This window comes from Pistacia vera, unplaced genomic scaffold (assembly GCF_008641045.1).
Source record: "Pistacia vera cultivar Batoury unplaced genomic scaffold, PisVer_v2 Contig971, whole genome shotgun sequence".
Lineage (NCBI taxonomy): Eukaryota > Viridiplantae > Streptophyta > Magnoliopsida > Sapindales > Anacardiaceae > Pistacia > Pistacia vera.
In genome coordinates, this window is record NW_022196858.1 from 387,399 (window position 1) to 409,327 (window position 21,929).

The 21,929-nt window shown below is 32.3% G+C and overlaps 1 protein-coding gene and 3 long non-coding RNA genes across 4 annotated transcripts; all 4 read right to left on the reverse strand.

Annotated features, from left to right (window-relative positions):
* Positions 1–1,795: 1,795 nt before the first annotated feature.
* LOC116121277 lies at positions 1,796–5,060 on the reverse strand. Its single transcript, XR_004126700.1, has 3 exons — positions 4,179–5,060; positions 3,171–3,646; positions 1,796–2,806 (listed from the first exon to the last, which is right to left on the reverse strand). It is a non-coding gene; the product is annotated as an uncharacterized LOC116121277 (long non-coding RNA).
* Positions 5,061–5,297: 237 nt separating this feature from the next.
* Positions 5,298–6,643, reverse strand: LOC116121279. Its single transcript, XR_004126703.1, has 4 exons — positions 6,479–6,643; positions 6,229–6,402; positions 5,461–5,636; positions 5,298–5,378 (listed from the first exon to the last, which is right to left on the reverse strand). It is a non-coding gene; the product is annotated as an uncharacterized LOC116121279 (long non-coding RNA).
* Positions 6,644–8,533: 1,890 nt separating this feature from the next.
* On the reverse strand, positions 8,534–11,746 carry LOC116121299 (probable disease resistance protein At4g27220). Its single transcript, XM_031407252.1, has one exon. It carries the CDS (start codon positions 11,744–11,746, stop codon positions 8,534–8,536), a length of 3,213 nt encoding a protein of 1,070 aa, XP_031263112.1.
* Positions 11,747–18,854: 7,108 nt separating this feature from the next.
* LOC116121283 lies at positions 18,855–20,455 on the reverse strand. Its single transcript, XR_004126708.1, has 3 exons — positions 20,390–20,455; positions 19,892–20,059; positions 18,855–19,204 (listed from the first exon to the last, which is right to left on the reverse strand). It is a non-coding gene; the product is annotated as an uncharacterized LOC116121283 (long non-coding RNA).
* Positions 20,456–21,929: the final 1,474 nt, after the last annotated feature.

The window sequence follows — 21,929 nt, forward strand, 5'->3', positions numbered from 1 at the left end:
GTTAAGAAAGAAGTAGAATTATAGTTAGAGAAGAGTTTATATATGCACACATATTGTTTGATGAAATGCCTAAGAGAAGCATGAGTAGAAGTAGAGAACCTTACTTTATGCAATATAGCATATTTGCATTTCATGAGTGCATATAAGAAAGATTCTAGGCATAAGCCATCCATATGCATATGTTTATATGTGTAATCATCAAAGATAGAAATATGAGTAAAAAGAACTAATTCTCTTAGAATAAAGAGAAAGAAAGAATTAGCACTAGAGAATAACATGACTAAGAAGTGCTAAAGAAGATAAAAGAGAATAGGTTGTGCGATAGGGAACCCGTGAGTGTAGAATTACCTGCATGTAAACCGCCGTGAGAGAACGGTCTCCGCCATGAGAGAGCGGAATGAGAATGAGAAAAAGAATTCGTATAGTCCGTGAGAATACATGCGGATGAGTGCTATACACGAGAGAGAGTACACTCACATGGCCAAGGGTTCTGAATCCATGCATAAACCAAGACCGATCGGCAAAGAATAAGAATAAGAATAAGAATGAGAATGAGAATGAATAAGAATGAGAAAGAATGAGAAAACATGAGAAAAGAATAAGAAAAGATTAGAAAGGAAAGAAAAGAGAGAAAATGCATTGCTTTGCCTTAGTGCATATGCATCTCATCCATGCATGTTATCATGATATCCCTCATGGGTGATGAGAATAGAGAGAAAGAAAGAAAAGAACAGTAGAAACAGAGAAAGAACAAGAATGATTGAATAAGAGAAAGTGAAAAGAGTAAGGAAAGAATTGAAGAGTAATATACTGGGATAGTGGAGTAGAGGATTCACTTACTGAGCATCTTTGTGCTCACCCCGTTGTTTTCTATGTTTTTGTAGGACATAGGTGAGGTCGTGGTCGGATACAGCGGCAAGCGACGAGACTTGGCTACACTATCCACTGTTTTGAGAGTCTTTTTGTACACATGATATTGTGCTATGTAAAGAATGTATATATCAAGTAAAGAAAATTTTTGGGCTCAACTATTTTGATAAGTATACTTGTATTTTTATTAATAACTTGTATGAATATAATAGTAGAAAGAAGTCATTACATCATACCACTTTCACTTGATCATCACATACCTGTTCATTGAAGAAATGTTGCATTGAGGTTTTAAGGTTACCATTCCAACGTTCTTGATATTGGTTATAAATATAGATAAGATCATATGGAATGATCAAGTAAATCAAACTATTACTGTTTCTTATTACAATTTCTTGTATTGACATCCAAATCCTTTTCACAGCAAGCACTTCATCCTCCTTCCCCTTAAGAGCACTAACAAACTATGGTTGTCAAGAAACATGTATTCTGATGTTTAAACAAAAATCCCAAAACCTTTTCATTCATTAATAATGTTACGTACACAACATAGTTTATGAGTATAATTCTTTTCTCAAAATTTTTCACACACCAATAAGGATCTTCCAAGTTTTCACACGATACATCATTAAAATTTTTCTATGTTTTCTTTGCATGTATGTAGAAATCAAAGAAGTTCAGTTCACAAATTCCTATCTTTCACAATCAAATACTTAGAAATCATGGATGATAGCACAAATTATTTGTAGATTAAGAAAATTCCAAAAGTACAAAGATGATCGAAGCATAAATATTGGAGATAAATTAAATGTAGAGCATATGTTTTGCATAGAAAGATCAGGAGGAACCAATATGATTAACTTCGCCATGTTATATGCTCAAATTTCAAGTAACCTTTTTAACCAAATTTGAATTTTGTCTCCACCTTTTTAACCATAAGCATATTCTCCAATATAACCTGATAATTATATAAATGAATAAAAAATGAAACGGCATAAAGGAGGGGACTCCCCTCCAAGCTACACACATTGGACAGGCCCAAGATTATAACCAAAAAAGAAGGCCGAGAAGAGACAAGGATCTACAATTCTGTACAAAGAAGCCCGAACAACCAAACCCAGCCTTAGCAAAAAAAACAAGGCTCAAGAGATCAAAGTACAAAAATAAAACACCAGCCCAACAACGCAGTCCTGCCCAGCCAGCAAAGAGGCCCATACAAAAGTCATGGGTCATGGCTTCCATAAGAAAGCAGCCAGCCTGCTCAGCAGCAGAGAAGCTCAAGCCGAAACACATGAACCCTCACAATAAACACAAATCCAAGGAGAAACCACACACATGCTGCCAAATGCCAATAACCAGAAGAAGCCATGGAGCCAACAACCATCACCCTTCCAACAACACAGAGAAGACTACCAGCAAAGGACTCAGGCTGCTTCAACGGCCCATCCAACAGAGCAAAGTGATGATTATGGCCCCCAAGGCCGAGGTGGCCGTGACCCACCTGACTAAACTACCAGCAGATCATCCAGCCCAAACAGCTTGGTCCACGAGAAACCATAAGTAAAAGTCCCACTAAAAGGCAAAAGCTTGAACTGATCCATGATGTCGAGAGCAGCTAAATGGGAGCCATAAGAGAATTCAAAAAATTTCCTAGTCCGCTTCTGGAGGAGGTCCAAAGGCGAAGAAAGGGAGAGCAGAAGGGAAAACTGCTGAGAGCTGACAAGGGGAACCCAAGGGAAGCCAGGGAAAATGAAGCCATTTCTCCTTTTAGAGGTACTGGAGTCCAACACCACCAACAGCAGCTCCCAAGAGTCACTTTAGGAAAACCAGTTCTAGTCAACCAGTCCTCTGAGGATATTTGGCTTACTGTGACTCTCCTTCCTTGTCGTCCAAATGCCAACATCAAAAGCTGCCTTAACAACCCATAACAAACCACCTAAGGCCAAAAGTGATTCCAAAGAAGCAAATTAAAGTTAATTAAATGTAAAATTTCAATAATTCTTGCGATGCCACAACCTTCATATTTGGAAAGACTAAAAGAACTAAATGGGCAGGAACTCATTCAAGGCAAACATAAGATTGCATCAAGTAAATGTAAGCGAGAAACAAATAAGTATATGCATGAATGGCAACAACTTCAACAAATGTAAGAACTAGGGCAATAATTTTAAGGATAAGTAAATAGCCAAGGTATCAAACATGATGCATGAATTGCCTTGCAACAAACCCAGAATGTATTAAAACACAAAAGCTACAAAATTTTAACATGTAATCAACACAACATAAACTGTCTTCTTTACCTGTTTACTGAGTCAGTTACATCGTTTGAGATTAATGCACCGCTCATTGAGACACCTTTTGTTTGCTTTTGACTTCATCCTCCAAACATTTTTCATCTTCTGTAGTGATTTTATCAACCTCCAACATACAGAACATCGATTTCTATAATATCTAGATTCCTTTCAGCAGCTTTACTTTGGGCTTCTAACCATCTCCTATACCAGCAAGTTTCTTAATTTGCTTCTCTAAGGTTCCAATGTGTCCTCGTAGTGAAGCAAGTAACCAAACTGACAGCCTGTTGCACCAAACAAATAGTCTAAAAGGTGCTTCCAACAACTACATAAACAATTTCCATGGATGAAAACAAGGAAGAGTAGTTAATTAGTTTGAATGACTTAGCCCTGTTTTGTGCTCAAATGTCAAGTAATTAATCCTTGTCCCAAGATCACTTTCTTCAATCTTACAACAAATTTCACATCCTCATAGTAACAGGGCTCTGAGAAGAAAATTCAAATTAATAACAAATATAAAATCCCAATGATTCTAGGATAACACAACCCCAGTCACAGATTAAAGTATCCAACAGATTAAAGTGATCCAAAAAGTATATGTTAACAACATACCTAAGATAACACATAGCCATTATCCAAAAGGAAATTAATTAAATATAAAACCTCAATGATTCTAGAAATACCATTAATTTTGGAAAGAGTGAGACAACTTATTGGGAAGAAATTTGTTCAGGGCAAACATAAGACTGCATTATGTGTATTTGCATGAATGACAATAAGTTCAAGAAATGTAAGCATCACGGAAATAGTTCTAAAGATAAGTAAATGGCCAGGGCAAAATATATACTATACCATTATAAGCATGAGCTCTTGACAAATAAAAATTAAAATTTAGAGAAAAAATTCTTCTACAACTGTAGCTAAAGCAAAAATACTATGATACTAATTACGCTTCTCAATACAGTTAAGTACATATAAGTAAATACAAGTAGTTAGAACTTAGAATTCATGACTTACCTTTATGAGTGTTGAGGTAAGACCCAATTCCATGACTAGTACCCTGTCGGTATTTGATACAACACGTGAAATGAGGGTTTATAATAAGAGGCGTAGGAAGAAGCACTAGGGAATCAATTGTGATAAAGGGAGCAGCTAAAGTGTGAAGAGAAGCAAAAAGGTAGAATAAACAGGTGGCAACAGATAAGTGGCTGAGAATGGAATTCTGTTAGGGAAGGAAGTGAATAAAAGGGAGCAGCAGATGTTGAAAAGGGCATCAAGAGAGAATAGAGTAAAGGGGAGGTAGCTGGCCCTCGAAGTCCAACGTAGCAGTTCCATTTATTTTCCTTGTTGTTTGTTAATTGAATTCTGGTGTTGAGAAGTGTCCATACAGGAATGTAAATCTGACTTTACCAGGAAATATATACTTGAAGTTCTGAATGTTTAGATTGTTTATACTTAATGGTTGAATATTTGATGCTGTGGGTGATTGAACTGGTACAATAGAGTAGGTTCGCAACAGTATTCAAGAGAAGATTTCCACATAGGCATCTTAGCAAGAATACCAACAGCTCATGCCTGTAAAAGGCAATTAAGGAATCCACCAGTGCAATCTACTTATGCAGATTCAATGTTCTCTTATAATTTCGAATTTGCTGCAGTTGCAATCACTTATGACAATTTAAAAAAAAAAAAAATTAAAATCAACTATGATCAGCAGCCAAGCCAGTAGATCATGAAGGCCACAGGAGTAGATTGCTTCGGCTACCCGAGCTGCTCAAGGCGGCGGCAAAGTGCAAGCCTCAGTGCTACACAGGCAGCTTCTATTGATTTACTGATGAAGACAAAGTCTCATCATGTTAGATTAGAGCTCTTTTGTTTACTGAGTTGGTGTTTCACAAACAGTACTTGTCCAGTAAAAATAAAAACAGCTGGAATGACTATTGCCCACACGGTAACCTACATCGATTGTCAGTTTTAAGATAAGCAAACAGCCAAGGTAAAACCTACATTAAAACCCTTATGCGCATGAGCATGCACTGGCTACACAAACAGAGGATATAAATTAAAATTTTTTGAGTTTATTTATTTATTTTTTGGTTCAGCTAATTTTAAAGCAAAAACAGTTATATGATACTAACCATCTGTTGCAGTCATGGAAGCTTGTATAGTAAGTTCAGCCTGGGTTCTAAAACTAATTAAATGGGGTCTGCTCAGGCACTGCAACACCAGAAAGATAAATTAATTTGGCTTCTCAATCCAATTAAATACGTATAAGCAAATGCAAGTAGTTGGAAATTACCTCACGTCAGACCGTAATTCTCATTTGTTTGCAAGCAAGCAAGCAAACCAATCAGTACCAAGTAGTGGCTTCAATTATGCTTCTTTGAACCATTTGACAACAAACTCACCACGGGTAAGAAACCATTCCTCACAAGCATTTCATCAACCATGTTGCATAAAATGCCTTTAACAAATCTAGAATGTATAAAAACACAAAACACAAGATTGCATTATGTAAATGTAACCAATAAACAAATAAGTATTTGCATGAATGACAAAAAGTTAAGCAAATGTAAGAATTAGAGCAATAATTTTAAGGATAAGTAAATGGTCAAGGTAATACCTATACTACAACCCTTATGAGAATAAGGATGCATCTGGCTACACAAACAGAAACTAATTAAATGGGGTCTTGCTCAGGCAGTGCACACCAGAGAGATAAACTAATTAGGCTTATCAATCCAGTTAAGTACATATGAGTAAATTCAAGTAGTTGGAAATCACTTCATGCCAGGTTGTAACTGTCATTTGTTTGCGAGCAAACCAATCAGGTCCACGTAGTACTTGTTTTATGCTTCTTTGAACTATTTGTCAACAAACACACCACATGTAAGAAACCATTTCTCACAAGCATTTCATCGAACATGTTGCATGAGGAAACCATTCCTCAAAAGCATTTCGTCAAACATGTTCTATGAAATGCCTTAGACAAACCTAGAAATTATAAAAACACAAAAACTACACAATTTTAACATATAATCAACACAACGTAAATTTTATTCTTTACCTGTTTATTGAGTTAGTTACGTTGTCGGGGATTCACTGAGACACCTCTTGTTTGCTTTGACTTCATCCTCCAAAGAATTTTCAGCTTCTGCAGTGATTTTATCGATCTCTGACATCCAGTTCTGAGCATCAGTTTCTATAATTTCTAGATTCTTTTCAGCGGCTTCATTTTCTCCTACACCAGCAAGTTTTGGGTTTTCAAATTGAGATCATAAAATACAATATAATATTGTATTATCATAATTACTTACTATGCAAGGTATCAAAAGCAATCACAATTCACAAACTCTTTGTAAAAGCTGATGTGATAAGTACTTTTACACATGCTGCAGAGATTTTTGAGACTGTATTGGGACCCTTCTTCTTCTTCTTCTTCTTCCTCTATAGAGCATTAATAAACATATATATAATTCAACAATATGATTCAATTCACCCTCCTTGTTGAATAACCTTTCAATTCAAAATTTTGTTTAATTTTTATATTATATATTGCACTTTAATTTAAATGATTTATTATTTAAAAATATTTTATTAATTTATCAATTTTTTAAAATGTCTATTTCTCCAACCACGTTATAGCTAATACTCCTTAAATTAGTAATTTTATCAAAAATTTGATACTAATTTCTTTTGAACAAATCTTTAACCCATTGATTTATAACTGAAATAAGATTAAAAGTCTCATGCACCCAATATATAATAAACAAATTTCAACTACATCATAAATAAAATCTTATACTATTAATTTTTTTTAAACAAACCTCGACGGTACAAGGGAGATTTTATTAATTGAAAAAAAAAAAGATGACACCTAGACAGAGGGGGACGCAATGAGCCTTACCTCTCAAATAAGACTAAATACAATAAAAAATAAAAAGAGAAAAATGATTATGCATGAATTACAAATAATAAACATAAAAGCTTTTACACACTATTAATGTTTGTAAAATATATATACACACACAAACGATAGAGCAAATCAAATTATTAAAATCTCTTGTGTCGACATCTCAATATCTTTCACCAGAACTTCTTCTTCTTCGTCTTCTTCTTCTTCATCTTCTTCTTCTTCTTCTTCCTACAAAAACAATAAGTATTTAAAAGATTTTATTTAGACTCAATTTTGAAAATAAACAATCAGCATTTAACAAATTAAAAGTGCTTATCAAAATATTTTGAAAGGTGATTATGTACTTTAGAAAGGATTTTCGAATAAAAAATTAATTATGTAAACTACTAAAATACTCTAAAAATCAGTATAAGGTATAAACTAATTTGTTATGTGAATAATTATTTAATTTAATTGATAATTAAATATTAGCTTAATTTTTAAAAATAAAAAAATAATAAACATTATCCAACAAGATTGAAACTTGGTTATGCCAGCATCATTGAATACATTACCTTTTGACTATCATAGAGACAATGGTACCATTGAAGTCAGTGGATGAGTTGCTAAAGACAACGAACAATCACCAAAGTCAGTGTTAGTAATGAATATATACATAATCATATGAACAATTAAACAAATCAAATTATCACAATTTCTTATATTGTTGATAATACTAAATAAATAATATAATAGACATAATTCATCCATTCACTCTTACTTAAGCTGATCCTCCTGCCCGTTTCGCCTACAAAAAAAAAAAATAAGCTTATTAATAATAGACACCCCTTGAATTTTTTTATTTAAAATGTATAATTTCAAAAATAGAATGTGAAAAATTATCACACACTAAATATAATAAGATTTATATTTAAAATGTATAATTTATTTTGAAAAAAGAAGGAAATGACAACAACATTCACATAATAAATTGAACTTATTATAATTTTATTAAGAAAAGAAACAAAATTATTTTTTAGGATAAGAGATTCAAAAAATAATAATAATGAAACAACTTATCTGAAAAATTATTATAATTATAACTGTAAAATTATACAATTTATTTTTTGCTGTAGCACCCCTGGCTCCACCTTGTTTTTGTGGATTATTAACAACTTATCTGATTTGACTATTATATTGTGGTTGTGGCATGTTAAATTATGCCAAAGTTTTGCATAAATAAAGATTGCATATAAAAAAGACGATTTAATAAATGCTAAATAAATGGAATGAATAATTAATCTAACAAGGAAAAAAGTAAGCAAATGAATTTGTATAAATATTTGATCATTAAGTACATACCTCTTCTTTGAACAACTCTGCATGTGGTATTCAAGTTGTCATTCCAGCGTTCTTCATCCTCTTTTAAAAGCAATCTTAAGCTTGGGTGTCACTTGCTCTCCATAACCAAAGGTTTTCATTTTTCGACATCCGTTATCTCTAGCCTCTCCAATGCTGGGAATTCAATAGTATATGATCCAGAGCTAAAACAAGTGAGATTGTTTAGACCTCGAAGTTCCAAGAGGTACAAACTAGGAAACCCTATCTTCTCTATTGATGCTTCTTTTTCCCCTTCCTCATTTGTGACTATTTCCTGTATTTTTGGGCAAAAGCTTACTTGAAGATATTTGAGCTTCACTAGGCATTTGACAATGGAAGGGGTGAAGAGGTTTTTTAATTCACGACAAACAAATATGTAAATAGAAGCCAGGTTTCCCAAACTTGGGGAGGTTATGGTGTGGCCTAACTCCTCATATAAAACTTCTTTCTTCTCAAAGATCTCTTCTAAATCATTGCAAAACTTTATATGTATTTCTTCCAAACAAATAAGGGTTTCGAGCAGAGATGGCGAAAATAGTTTTATTAACTTATTGCATGACCAAAGTACTACTTTCTTCAAGTTATGAAGGCTTATGGATTGATGGTCTCCCTTCCATATATGTGACAACTCTGGCAAAGATTCCAATCTTAGATTCTCAAACGATGAGAGTAACTTGGTTTCTCCCTCTGCAATCTTAATATCTTTACAATCAAATATATACACCAATGATCCACAATCTCTTACTGTGAAAGTTTGAAGATTTTGAAAGCTTTGTAACAAATGACTTGGTACAACATTTAACATCATGTGGCACCTTCTCACTCTTAAAACTTTTAATTTACTGAAAGACTGGGCTGGAGGTTGTCCATGACATAGTTCAACCAAGTTGTAATTGTCATAGATACCCAATTCCTCTAAATTGTGGAAAGTTAAGCTTGGTGTCCATTCGAAAGTACTTAGGAGATACTTTATCTCATCACATGATGTAATATCAAGATACTTCAATTCATTGAACCCTTCTTCAACTAGGTTATGGTTAATGCTCTCTAAATTAGCAATTTTCTCTAAAACTAGAAACTCAGTTCTTTTGAGCAAACCTTTAACCCAATCATGAATTTTTGAAATGTTGGTTTGTGAGAGCTTCATATTTCTTGAGTATCTACTCTCATCCCAAAAATAATCACTATATTTACAATAACCTATTTTTAATTTAAAGTTGGACAGGTTATTTTCGAATACCAACAATTTTGGTGTGAGGTCAAGGTTTGAAATATAAATCTCTAAATGAGTCAATCGAGACAAGGCTTGTAACTCAACAAGTTTGGCATTGCTTTTCAAATTTTCACTTTCAGATTCCCATTGCCTAAAACTATTAATATACAACTCCTCTACCTTTGTAAGAGAGGCTATAACACCAAAAGGTATTAGTGTTAACTTTGAACAACCTTTCAGATCTAACAACTTAAGATTACTTAATTGACTAAAGGATACGGGGATCTCCTTCATAGAAGATGTGGAAAGGCTAAGAATCTCTAGTTTACTTAGATTTCCAATCACTGATAGGTCCCCCAATTTGCAACTTCTAAGATTTAGTGTTCTAATAGTTGAGACAAATGAAAGTGATTCAGGCAATGGCAAGAGTTTAGTTTGACTCAAATCTAAAACTTTGAGATCTTTCATACCTTGAAAGAAATTACTAGGGACAACCAAATCAAAATTATTCTGCAGTAACAAAGCCTGCAGTTTTGGACATTCCAACCCATTAGGTAGCTCCCTAATATTATTTGCCATCAATGAGATACATGTGAGATTTTCAAATGTATCTCCATTTGACCACTCTTGTAATCCAAGGCCAGCTTTTACCATGAATCTATGGTTGTGTTTCGGAGCTATCATTAATGCAAAATCACGGATAACATCATGCATTTTAACAAATTTTTCACCATCATCAATTAAGAGAAAAGAAGAGGTGATGGTACTTACAATACCAAAGATTCTATCTCTGATATCTTCTATCTTCTCATCGACGTTTTTGAACCACCGTAAACCGATCCCGTATCTAACCAAATCTTCAATTGGAATTCTGTAATCGTCTGGAAATAAGCTACAAAATAAGAAAAGTGTTTTTTTCTCCACACTTTCCAAATAATTGAAGCTCAATTCTAGAGATGAAATAATGTTTCTCTCCATTCCTGGGATGTTTGATGGGGTAGACCTTTTAAGTTGTTGCAAAGCGTCCCTCCAAACACTAGTGTTCTTGTCCTTTAATGCTCTTGCTACTATCACAATAGCAATCGGCAAGCCATCACATTTAGCAGCTACATCTCTTGCAATTGGGCTTATCTCAGTTGTTTCGACATTCGAGCCAGCAATTTCTCTGAAAAGCACCCAAGATTCTTGTTTCGATAAACTTTCAACTGTAAATATCTTTTGACAAGACATTTGATTACACACAATTTCGCTTCGAGAGGTGATAGCAATTTTACAACCGCGATGATCATTCCCAAAAGGAATACCAATGTCATTCAATTCAATTCTTTCCCAAACATCATCTAGTATTACCAAGATGTGCTTTTTCTCCTTGATTTTGTCCCACAAGAAATGTGCTCTTGCTAATTCAGAATTAGGCGGCAAGGACTTTGTTACACCTAACATGCCAGCAATGTCGCCTTGAATCTTCATAATACTCGGGGTTTGAGAGATAACCACCATCACTACTTCATCATATATTTTTTCTTCTTTTGCTTGTTGGCTGATTTCTTTCACTAGCGTGGTCTTACCCACGCCCCCCATCCCACATATTCCAATTATGCTGACATTATGATCATCAATTAACACCTTCAGGATTTGCTTCTTAATTGAATTTCTAGATTCAAAAGTGCCTGAAGAAAATAACTTCGATGACGATATAATTCCAGATGGAGGAGCAGGACAAGACACACTCTCAAACATTCCCACTTCCTGGAGTAGATCAGAAATCACCAAAGTATGCTTCTTTGCCTCCTTACTGAACCGATAGCGTTGTCCGAGAATGCACCACCCTTTGAGACGCCTCTTGTTTGCTTTGTTTTCATCTTCCAAAAAGCTCTCAGCTTTTGCGAAAATATCATCAGCTTCAGCTATCCAACTTTGGACATCAACCAAGATTATTTCTCCATTACTTTCAGCAAATTTGATTTTCTTTTGCACCGTGTATCTGCTATCTGCCAACTTCTTAGCTTGCTTTTTCAAGATTTCAATGTTGTCGTTGTAATGAAACAGGTAACCAACTTGATCGCGAGCGGCAGCAATTGAAGAACCAATTTCCATTGCTTTTGTTTTTGGTTTTTTTTTTTTTTTTTTTTCTTTTTTTTTTTTGTGGGGTATAAGGAGAGAATTCTATTGAGTGCTCTTTGAAGGTGAGAGAAAAATAAAAGAAAGGATTTCAAGGAAAGGTTTAGGAGAAATTTTGTGGCGTAGCAACAAAGAGGAGGACACAAACACAATCAGATGAAGAAAGAATGAATGATTGAGTGTTGTGAAATGATAAGAAGAAAGAAAAGCACAAAAGTGAAAGAAGTAAATATATATGATTTCAAGCAAGGTGAAAGAGAGAATTCTATTCGAATGATTGAAGGTGAAAGAAGGATAAAATATATGATTTCAAATGCAATTTGAGAAATGATAAGAATAAGAAAAGCACAAAAAGAAAAGTGATTTATATGAAGAAGGAAAGTATGTAATTCATCTTTGAAATTTTTCGAATGATTCCATCCTCTGCCTTTGCTGTCAAGGCTGCTTGGTTCCATCCTTGTTTCAACATCATTCTTTACTTTTATAACATGTTAATGTGTTAGAATCTATAATTAATGTAGATATATACTATAAGAAATGTCTTCAGAAATAAAAATTCAATATCTATACTGAGCATAAAGAATACAATCAGCTAGGTATAAAACCAAATTTACTACACAATCAAATTTACGTATAAAATCATATAAAAATCGATCGACAATGTTTCAAGTTCATTTGATGTTGTCAATCAATATGTATTTTGTTTTTAGCCTGAACATGAATACAAAATCAGTTTTATATACATTCCTCTTCCATCTCATCAATCACTTAGAGATGCTTAGGCAAATTTATTAAACTATTCTGATAATATATCATTTGAATAATGAAATGATAAAAGTAAAGAAAGAAAAGCATAAAAAGAAGAAGGAATATTTATATGAAATAAGAAAAAAGAAAGGTTGCAGGATAAAGCAAAGAAAAGTAAATGGTATGAAAAAGAAAGGTATGCAATGCACCTTGGAAATGAATGATTCTATCCTTCGCCTTAGCTTCCAAGGCTACTTTTCTTTTATAACATGCTTCTATGTTAGATGAATCTTTAATATATTCAAAATCAAATGTAGATATATTATATGACAATGAGCCTTAATCTGAGACTAGTAACAGTTCCATGTAGATTATACAATTTGAAGTCTAATGTCATTAAACAATCTTTCAATATATTAATTAAACATTTAAGACAATAAGACCAATATGAACAACAACTTGAGTGTTTTTTGCTAGACCAAATCATCCAATTTAAAATTTGTGGATTTTGCACAGCCATTTTCTGATACATGCCTTTTTTTTTAGAAAAAAATGTTTTTCTAAACTGTTGGCCAGGTTGATGTTTTCACATTTGGCAATATTCATTAAAGAACTTTCTAAGAAAGGTTATTGACCATATCATCATAAATATATTTAGAAAAAAAGTAATCTATCCAACTCATCCTCAATCATTTTTTTGGCAACAAAAACAGAATCATTAAATCTTTACCATAATTGACCTTTTTTGTAATGTCTATGTTTTAAATTGAATTTAAAATAAAAACTTTAAAATTTACAAATAATTGTGTTTATTTCTTTTAAATTGTCGGCCGCAAAGATGCCAAGTGAGATTGTAAGGACAATTTGTAAAATTCTTATTCTTATAAGATGTCAATTGGCAAAGTATGAAACAGCAAAAGAGGTTACACATTAAGCAATCCTAAATACTAAGTAATCATATTAATCACTCTATTTGAATAGTCTAACGGAAAGATTAATTTAAATTCTTGAATAATAACAAAACATTTACTAATCATCTTTTTAATGTCCTTAACATGTGAATTTGAGACGTAAATTCAGAAAACCTATATAAGAGACCCATTAGAAATTAGAAATTAGACGTAAATAATGCACTTGTGTCTTTTACCTTCTCACGTTAATAATGAAGTAAGGAACCTTTTATGTCATTTGATGAAATTAGATATATGTTTAAAAAATTAACGTTTTATGTTAACTCATGTGTTTACTATACTAACATCAAAGAATGACTTATAAAATTATCGTGTGTTGTATAACCAAGAATGTCAAAATTGTCCGCATCAATAATAATGAAGAAAAAGAAGTTGGAATTTTATATATGAAGTCACAAATGAAATGGAAGGCTATGAAGAAGAAAGGTTTGTAATTGATCTTGAAATGAATGATATTTCATCCTTTGCCTTTGCTCTCTTCTCAAGGCTGCTTGGTTCCATTCTTATTACAAGTTAAAGCATCTTGTCTTCAGAAAGAATGTTGTCTTCTAAAAGAAATATATTCAAATTAATGAAACGTAGATATATTCTATAACAGAGAAATCCAGAAGTATTCTTGTCTAAAGCATAGAAAGTTAAAGTGTGACACCGATCGAGAACTAATTTAATTTTGTCCATCTGAATATCACAATTTCTCACTTTAAATAAAAAAAATTACTACTGGTATCTTAAAAAGCATAAAGCAAGAAGGGTATCTATGAATGATTGCAGTCTTCTTACATAAAAGAAAGTAAAAAAAATGATTAAGGATAATTATGATGGATATGGAACAAGAAATAAGAAAAGTTCAAGCATAAAGTAAAGAAAACATTAAAATAATAATAATAAAAAAAATTAAAGTGCGTGATATGACGAATCAAGATATTTAATTTAGCTCATTCTTTTATTTTATAAAATGCTCAACGTAATTGTTGTCTTTCCTCCTGATTAGGTTGGTATAACCTTGATCAAGTTGTTTCCTCATGATAATGAAATCCTAAATAATTGAATTTTTTTCTAGTTGAAAAATTATTGTTCAAAGTCACAAATCTTTTGACAAAATGAAAGTAATATAATCTCAGAAAAAAATTCAAAAGGGAATTTGTCTACACTAATCTATAGCCATGACAACTACAAGGTATAAAAGATTTAATAATGCTGTTGGAGAAATGGTTTCAGATAAATATATATATACTCAAGCAAAATGAGCATACTGCATATCTTCCATAGCTCAATGCACACTCTCTATGAGGTTGGCGTAAACATGATTACACGTCCAATTGATCCATCCTGCTCACAAAACTATTGTATAGTACGAGGAAAATCAATCAAAGTTTCCTTCACTAACAGTTTATTGTAAGGCATGCTCTGCTTCCCTCAAGAATTAGCAAGTGAGTTCCTTTTGTCCTCGCCGATATACTATACTCGACCACTTGCTTCTACTCATCTTGTATTGGGTCAAGCCACAAGTCTCCTTGCTGCAGCAATGCAAAAATAAAGTCATCTTAGTTAAAAATGACCATATAGACCAACTTATTTCTTGAAAGAACCCTATTGAACAGCAATGATTACCTCTTCCCTCTATAAGATTAACTAGTTCAGAGTTAAAACAAACTAATAGGTACAGGTTGATACCTTGAGTTAATCCTCATAATTTGCATGTAATCATAGGCTAGTCAATCACTCCAACTTATGATTATTTTGATTCAGGCTAATTGCCTAATGAAACAAGAACGAACATTTTCTACCAAATCGTCAATATATTAATAGTCATGGAAAATTCGATAGAACGAAAAGTCTGCATTATACTTGTGACCATATTCAATAGCGTACTATATCAACACCATAGCATAACATCTGCATTAACCACATATGCTAAAAGACTCAATATCCTATACAAAAGAAATCAAATGAATTGCAAGTAAATGTTGTTTAGAATTACTGCATTAACGGAAATTGTGTTGCCACTCACCAAACAAAGGGGCTTCTACCACTTAATGCAGTCCAGTCACTTTATAAAATCCAATGCGTGCCATCAAAAGTGTTGGCACTGCAAATTTCAATGGTGATCCTCATAATTTTAGAGCGTCTATTAGCAGGAGTTTTCCCTGTAGAGATTTCAATAAAATAAAAAGCAGCAGTCGGTGTCATATATGTGATTGTTGACACATTGGATATATAGAAAATGATAGTTAAGTACCAAATTGTTTTCAACAACTAAGGCCTCTATGTTATGTTGATTTAGCAATTGTAGGTGAAGCCTTTCAGCGGCAATCCATTGTCAAAGTGATATCATTGAAGTTAGGATCTAAGTTACCCAATATTACTGCCTCCTATTTGCCTAAACAAGAAACTTTTCAACACTTACTCCAAATTTTAGGTTCATTGATATTTGGTGAGGGTGTCAATCCAATCCCAGAGAATGCTAGCAGTGTAATAGCAACAATTGTTTAATTAAATTAAAAAGATATCCTAGATTATGCAAGGGTAAAAGTTGAAAGATATACAAGAATTCCTTGAGTTTAGGACTGTAGAAACACTTGAGACTGAGGCTATGAAAAAGATATGCAAGAATACCAAATGTAATAGGAAAATAATACAACTACCAAAAAGAGCGCACCCAATTTATGCACCGAATGACGTGGTATAATCTTGACCGTCGATTAATTATGAATTAATATTAATCGACGGTCAGGATTACATCACGTCATTTGGTACATAAATTCGATGCGCTCCTTTCGATAATTGTGGCATTACTCAATGTAAAATGCCTAAACTCTGAGCAATCTTCTTGTAGATGAGATTTCTAACCTGAAATGGGCCATTAAACTCTCCTCAATGTTTTCCAATGGCCAAGCTAACAAACTACATTTTCAGAAATGCCCCAAAGACCCCAAATGGATTCTGGCCCATTCATGGCTTCGTATAGTAGCCCATATCAGCTTTGACACTTTTGGGCTATTATTTAATATATATATATATATATTTATGAATCTAATAATAAATAATTTTTTTTAAATATAGTCAATAAAGTAAATTAAATTAATGTGAACAATTTTTTGTTAAAAATTACCAATTTTTCCAATCAATTTTATTTTCATTTATTTTATAGTTAGGATTTTGTTATCATAACAGTTCTCTCTCAAACCCTATTTTTAATTTATTTATTTAATTTTTATATTATAACCATTGTAGTCTTACCAGACCCACTCACCCAAATTGTAGGCTCTCCATTTGAATACAAATATTTTGTAATAGAACACAAATTGATATTTAATTCAACGAGAAAAGTTAATTGTTTGGGGATTATAAAATTAAACAAAATAAATGAAATACAAAATATATATTAAAATAAATAAATTATTTCTTTTTAATATTCTTTACACACACCCTTAAAATACAAGATAAGATAACTCATAAATAAATTTATCCATAAACGTGGTCCCCTTTGAGAAAAAAAAAAACTATTTGAAAAAACATTTTCCCGCCCATCATTAAAATTCAAACACATAACAACTCCCTTAACTTTTTAAGAGAGGGTAGAAAACCACGGGGTATTAATGGTTGCTTCAAATAAGAATTCAAATGTAACAACCTAAGAATAGTTAATTGACTCAAGGATATGGGGATTTCCTCAATAAAATCAGAATTGGAAAGGTCAAGTATCTCAAGTTTACTTAGCTTTCCAGAGCTTCATATTCTGCCAGAGTAGGTAGACTTCGACGTAGGAAACGGTTATGCCAACGCACATCGTGTGTCGGGATAGTCCATGTTTCTCGTGGTGAACATAATGCAACTTGAATTGAAATGAATTTTCCCAGATTCTCTAAGCATGTAATTGGTGAAAAAATGTGTGTAGATGAATCAAAATGCAAAGGAAATGGGTGGAAAGGTGGGTGAAACAGCACAGGATGTTTCTGAGAAGGCAAAACAAACAGGGGAAGGAGCATGGGGCTCAGTTAAGGATACAACTAAGAAAGCTAAAGAATCATTGATGGGTAACGCTGAAGCTTCCAAGGAAACCGTCAAATAGCATGCCGAGGAAGTGAAGAAAAACATGAACATGAAGAACTGATTATTGTTTTTGTTCAATGTCATTTTAAGTTTCACTCATATATATGTATAGTTATTTCGTATTTCAAGTTTTAACCTAAAGAAATTAAACTTATGTTCTTTGGTATTGACAGTGCTATTCTTTATGGAGTGTTTGATAAGAAAAAAGAAATTTATCCTTTTTCAATCTAAGAAATTCTGATTTGAGTTCTCATAATTGTTTGAGACTGACGACAAGCTTGTCCCCAGTTGAATGCATGTCTTCTTCATTTGTTTGTTATCACACTTGAGACATATTCATTTATACAAATAAATAACTTTTAGAAAGTTATACATTTTTCATGTGGGATTGAGTATATTGAAAAATGTTCTCACATGAATGATTATCTTTTGCAACAATAAGGTTAAAAGTCCCATGCACCAAATTTATAATAAGTAAATTTCAATTACACCATGCATAATATCTTATACTATTAATTTTTTTTTTTTTTTTACGCAAACCTCGACAATACAAGGGAAATTTTATTAATTGAAAAAAAAAGAATGACACCTAGACAGAGGGGTATGTAATGAGCCTTACCTCTCAAATAAGACTAAATACAATAAAAAATAAAATGAGAAAAATGATTATGCATAAATTACAAAGAATAAATATAAAAGCTTTTACAGACGCCATTAATATTTGTAAAAAATATATATACAAAATAATCATATGAATAATAGAGCAAATCAAATTATTACAATCTCTTGCATCGACATCTCAATATCTTTCATCAGAAGTTCTTCATCTTCTTCTTCTTTACTGCCTTCCTCTTACAAAAACAATCAACATTTAAGAGATTTTATTTAGATTTAATTTTGGATTGTTATAGTTTATAAAATAATTAACTACTTCTGAAATAAGTAGTTAACGACTTCTTCTTTTTCCTCTAGAATGCATTAACTAACTCGTTATCAATAAACATGTAAAAGATAAATATATAACTTTCAACTGATCTTCCTCCAAAAACAATCAAATTGCTTCAAATAATACAAATTAAAAGTGTTTATCAAAATATTTCGAAAAGTGATTATGTACTTTAGGAAGGAATTTCAAATAAAAAATTAATTATGTAAATAATAATTACTAAAATATCCTAAAAATAAATATAAGGAATAAACTAATCTTTTTTATGTGAATAATTATTTTATTTTATTTATAATTATATATTAACTTAATTTTTAAAAAAAAAAAAAAAAAATCTATCCAACAAGGTTGAATTTTTCCCTCCCTTCCTTCCATAGAAAAACACCATCTTCACTATTCATTATGCCAACATACTTGAATATATTACCTTTTGACTATCAAAGCGGTACCATTGAAGTCGGTAGATGAGCTGCCAAAGACAACGAACAATCACCAAAGTAGCCACCGTCTATTGATCCGTCAGTTTTATTATATTTTTCCTTTTGAATTAGTATTAGTAATGAATATATACACAATCATATGAATAATCAAACAAATCAAATTATCACAATTTCTTGAGTTGTCAATAATACAGAATAAATAATATGATAAAACATGATTCATACCATTTTTACTATTTACTTTAAGCGGATCCTCCTGCCTGTTTCACACTTTCACCTACAAAAACAATAAACTTATTAATAATAGACACCTCTTGAACTTTATTATTTAAAATTATAATTTCAAATATAGAATGTGAAAAAATTATCACACACTTAATATAATGAGATTTATTATTTAAAATGTATAATATATTTTGAAAAAGAAGAGAAATGAAAACAATATTCACAGAATAAATTGAACTTGTTATAATTTTATTAAGAAAAGAAACAAAATTATTTTTTAGGATTAAGAGATTTAAAAAATAATAATAATAATAAAAAAAAAAAAAAAAAAACCCTTATCCAAAAAATTAATTATAAATATAATTGCGAAGTTATAAAATTTGTTTTTTTTCCTGTAGCACCCCCTGGCTCCACCCCTGTTTTGTGGATTATCAATAACTTATCTGATTTTGACTTTATCATATTGTGGTTGTGGCATGTTAAATTATGCCAAAGTTTTGTATAATTAAAAGATTGCATATAAAAAGTCAATTTAATGAATAATTAATCTAACAAGAAAAAAGTAATGCAAATCAATTTGTAAAAATATTTGAATATATACCATTACTCTATTGAATTGAATGTCATATTTATATATTTAACTGAAATAAAGTGCATGGATGAGAAGATCTCAATGGAAAATGCTAAAACTTTACAAAATTAATTACAAGATATAGCTGTTTCATCATTAACTACATACCTCTTCTCTGAACAACTCTTGCACTATGCCATTCAAGTTGCCATTCCAATTTTCTTCATCCCATGTTCGCATTTTGTTAGGGACACCAGATATAGGCTTTAAGGACACCACAACATACCCGTCAAAGTGAAGCAAAAATGAAAAAAATCCACAATATTCTGCCACGATCTACACTCAAGTTGGTAAAAAATGCCAACTAAACCTAATTTGTTAATAGTTCATGTAGCTTGACAACCTCTCATTAATTATTAACAAGCCAGTAATCCCAGCATAACTTAAAAATTCCACAAGTGAATAAGGTTTTACATATCCTAATCCAAATATCCTTTTCATTCCACCTTATCGCTATATGATATCACACCCTCAAGAAAGAAACTAGCATATAGCAAAATTTACACTATTGCATTTGTGTTTTCAAGTGTACTGACTAGAACTCCAAATAACGGAAGTAACTAGAGCTGCAAACAAATTGCAAGTAAAACTAAAAAGCAGACTTACATTTAGGAGATAACTCAATGCACACTCTCTATGAGGTTGGCGTAAACATGATTACACGTCCAATTGATCCATCCTGCTCACAAAACTATTGTATAGTACAAGGAAAATCAATCAAAGTTCCCTTCACTAACAGTTTATTGTAAGGCATGCTCTGCTTCCCTCAAGAATAAGCAAGTGAGTTCCTTTTGTCCTCGCTGATAAACTATACTCGATCACTTCTTTCTACTCATCTTGTATTGGGTCAAGCCACAAGTCTCCTTGCTGCAGCAATGCAAAAGTAAAGTCATCTTAGTTAAAAATGACCATATAGACCAACTTATTTCTTGAAAGAACCCTATTGAACAGCAATGATTACCTCTTCCCTCTATAAGATTAACTAGTTCAGAGTTAAAACAAACTAATAGGTACAGGTTGATACCTTGAGTTAATCCTGATAATTTGCATATAATCCTAGGCTAGTCAGTCACTCCAACTTATGATTATTTTGATTCAGGCTAATTGCCTAATGAAACAAGAACGAACATTTTCTACCAAATCGTGAATATATTAATAGTCATGAAAAATTCGATAGAACGAAAAGTCTGCATTATACTTAGTGACCATATTCAATAGCGTACTATATCAACACCATAGAGTAACATCTGCATTAACCACATATGCTAAAAGACTCAATATCCTATATAAAAGAAATCAAATGAATTGCAAGTAAATGTTGTTTAGAATTACTGCATTAACGGAAATTGTGTTGCCACTCACCAAACAAAGGGGCTTCTACCACTTAATGCAGTCCAGTCACTTTATAAAATCCAATGCGTGCCATCAAAAGTGTTGGCACTGCAAATTTCAATGGAGATCCTCATAATTTTAGAGCGTCTATTAGCAGGAGTTTTCCCTGTAGAGATTTCAATAAAATAAAAAGCAGCAGTCGGTGTCATATATGTGATTGTTGACACATTGGATATATAGAAAATGATAGTTAAGTACCAAATTGTTTTCAACAACTAAGGCCTCTATGTTATGTTGATTTAGCAATTGTAGGCGAAGCCTTTCAGCGGCAATCCATTGTCAAAGTGATATCATTGAAGTTAGGATCTAAGTTACCCAATATTACTGCCTCCTATTTGCCTAAACAAGAAACTTTTCAACACTTACTCCAAATTTTAGGTTCATTGATATTTGGTGAGGGTGTCAATCCAATCCCAGAGAATGCTAGCAGTGTAATAGCAACCAACTTTTTCAATTAAATTAAAAAGACATCCTAGATTAGCGAGGGTAAAAGTCACAAGATATACAAGAATTCCTTGAGTTTAGGACTGTAGAAACACTTGAGACTGAGGCTATGAAAAAGATATGCAAGAATCCCAAATGTAATAGGAAAATAATATAGTTACCGAAAGGAGCACACCGAATTATACATCGAAGACGTGACACATCCTGACCGTCGATTAATTATGAATTAATATTATCGACAGTCAGGATCATACCATGTCATTTGGTACATGAATTCGATGCGCTCTTTCGGTAACTATGTATTACTCAA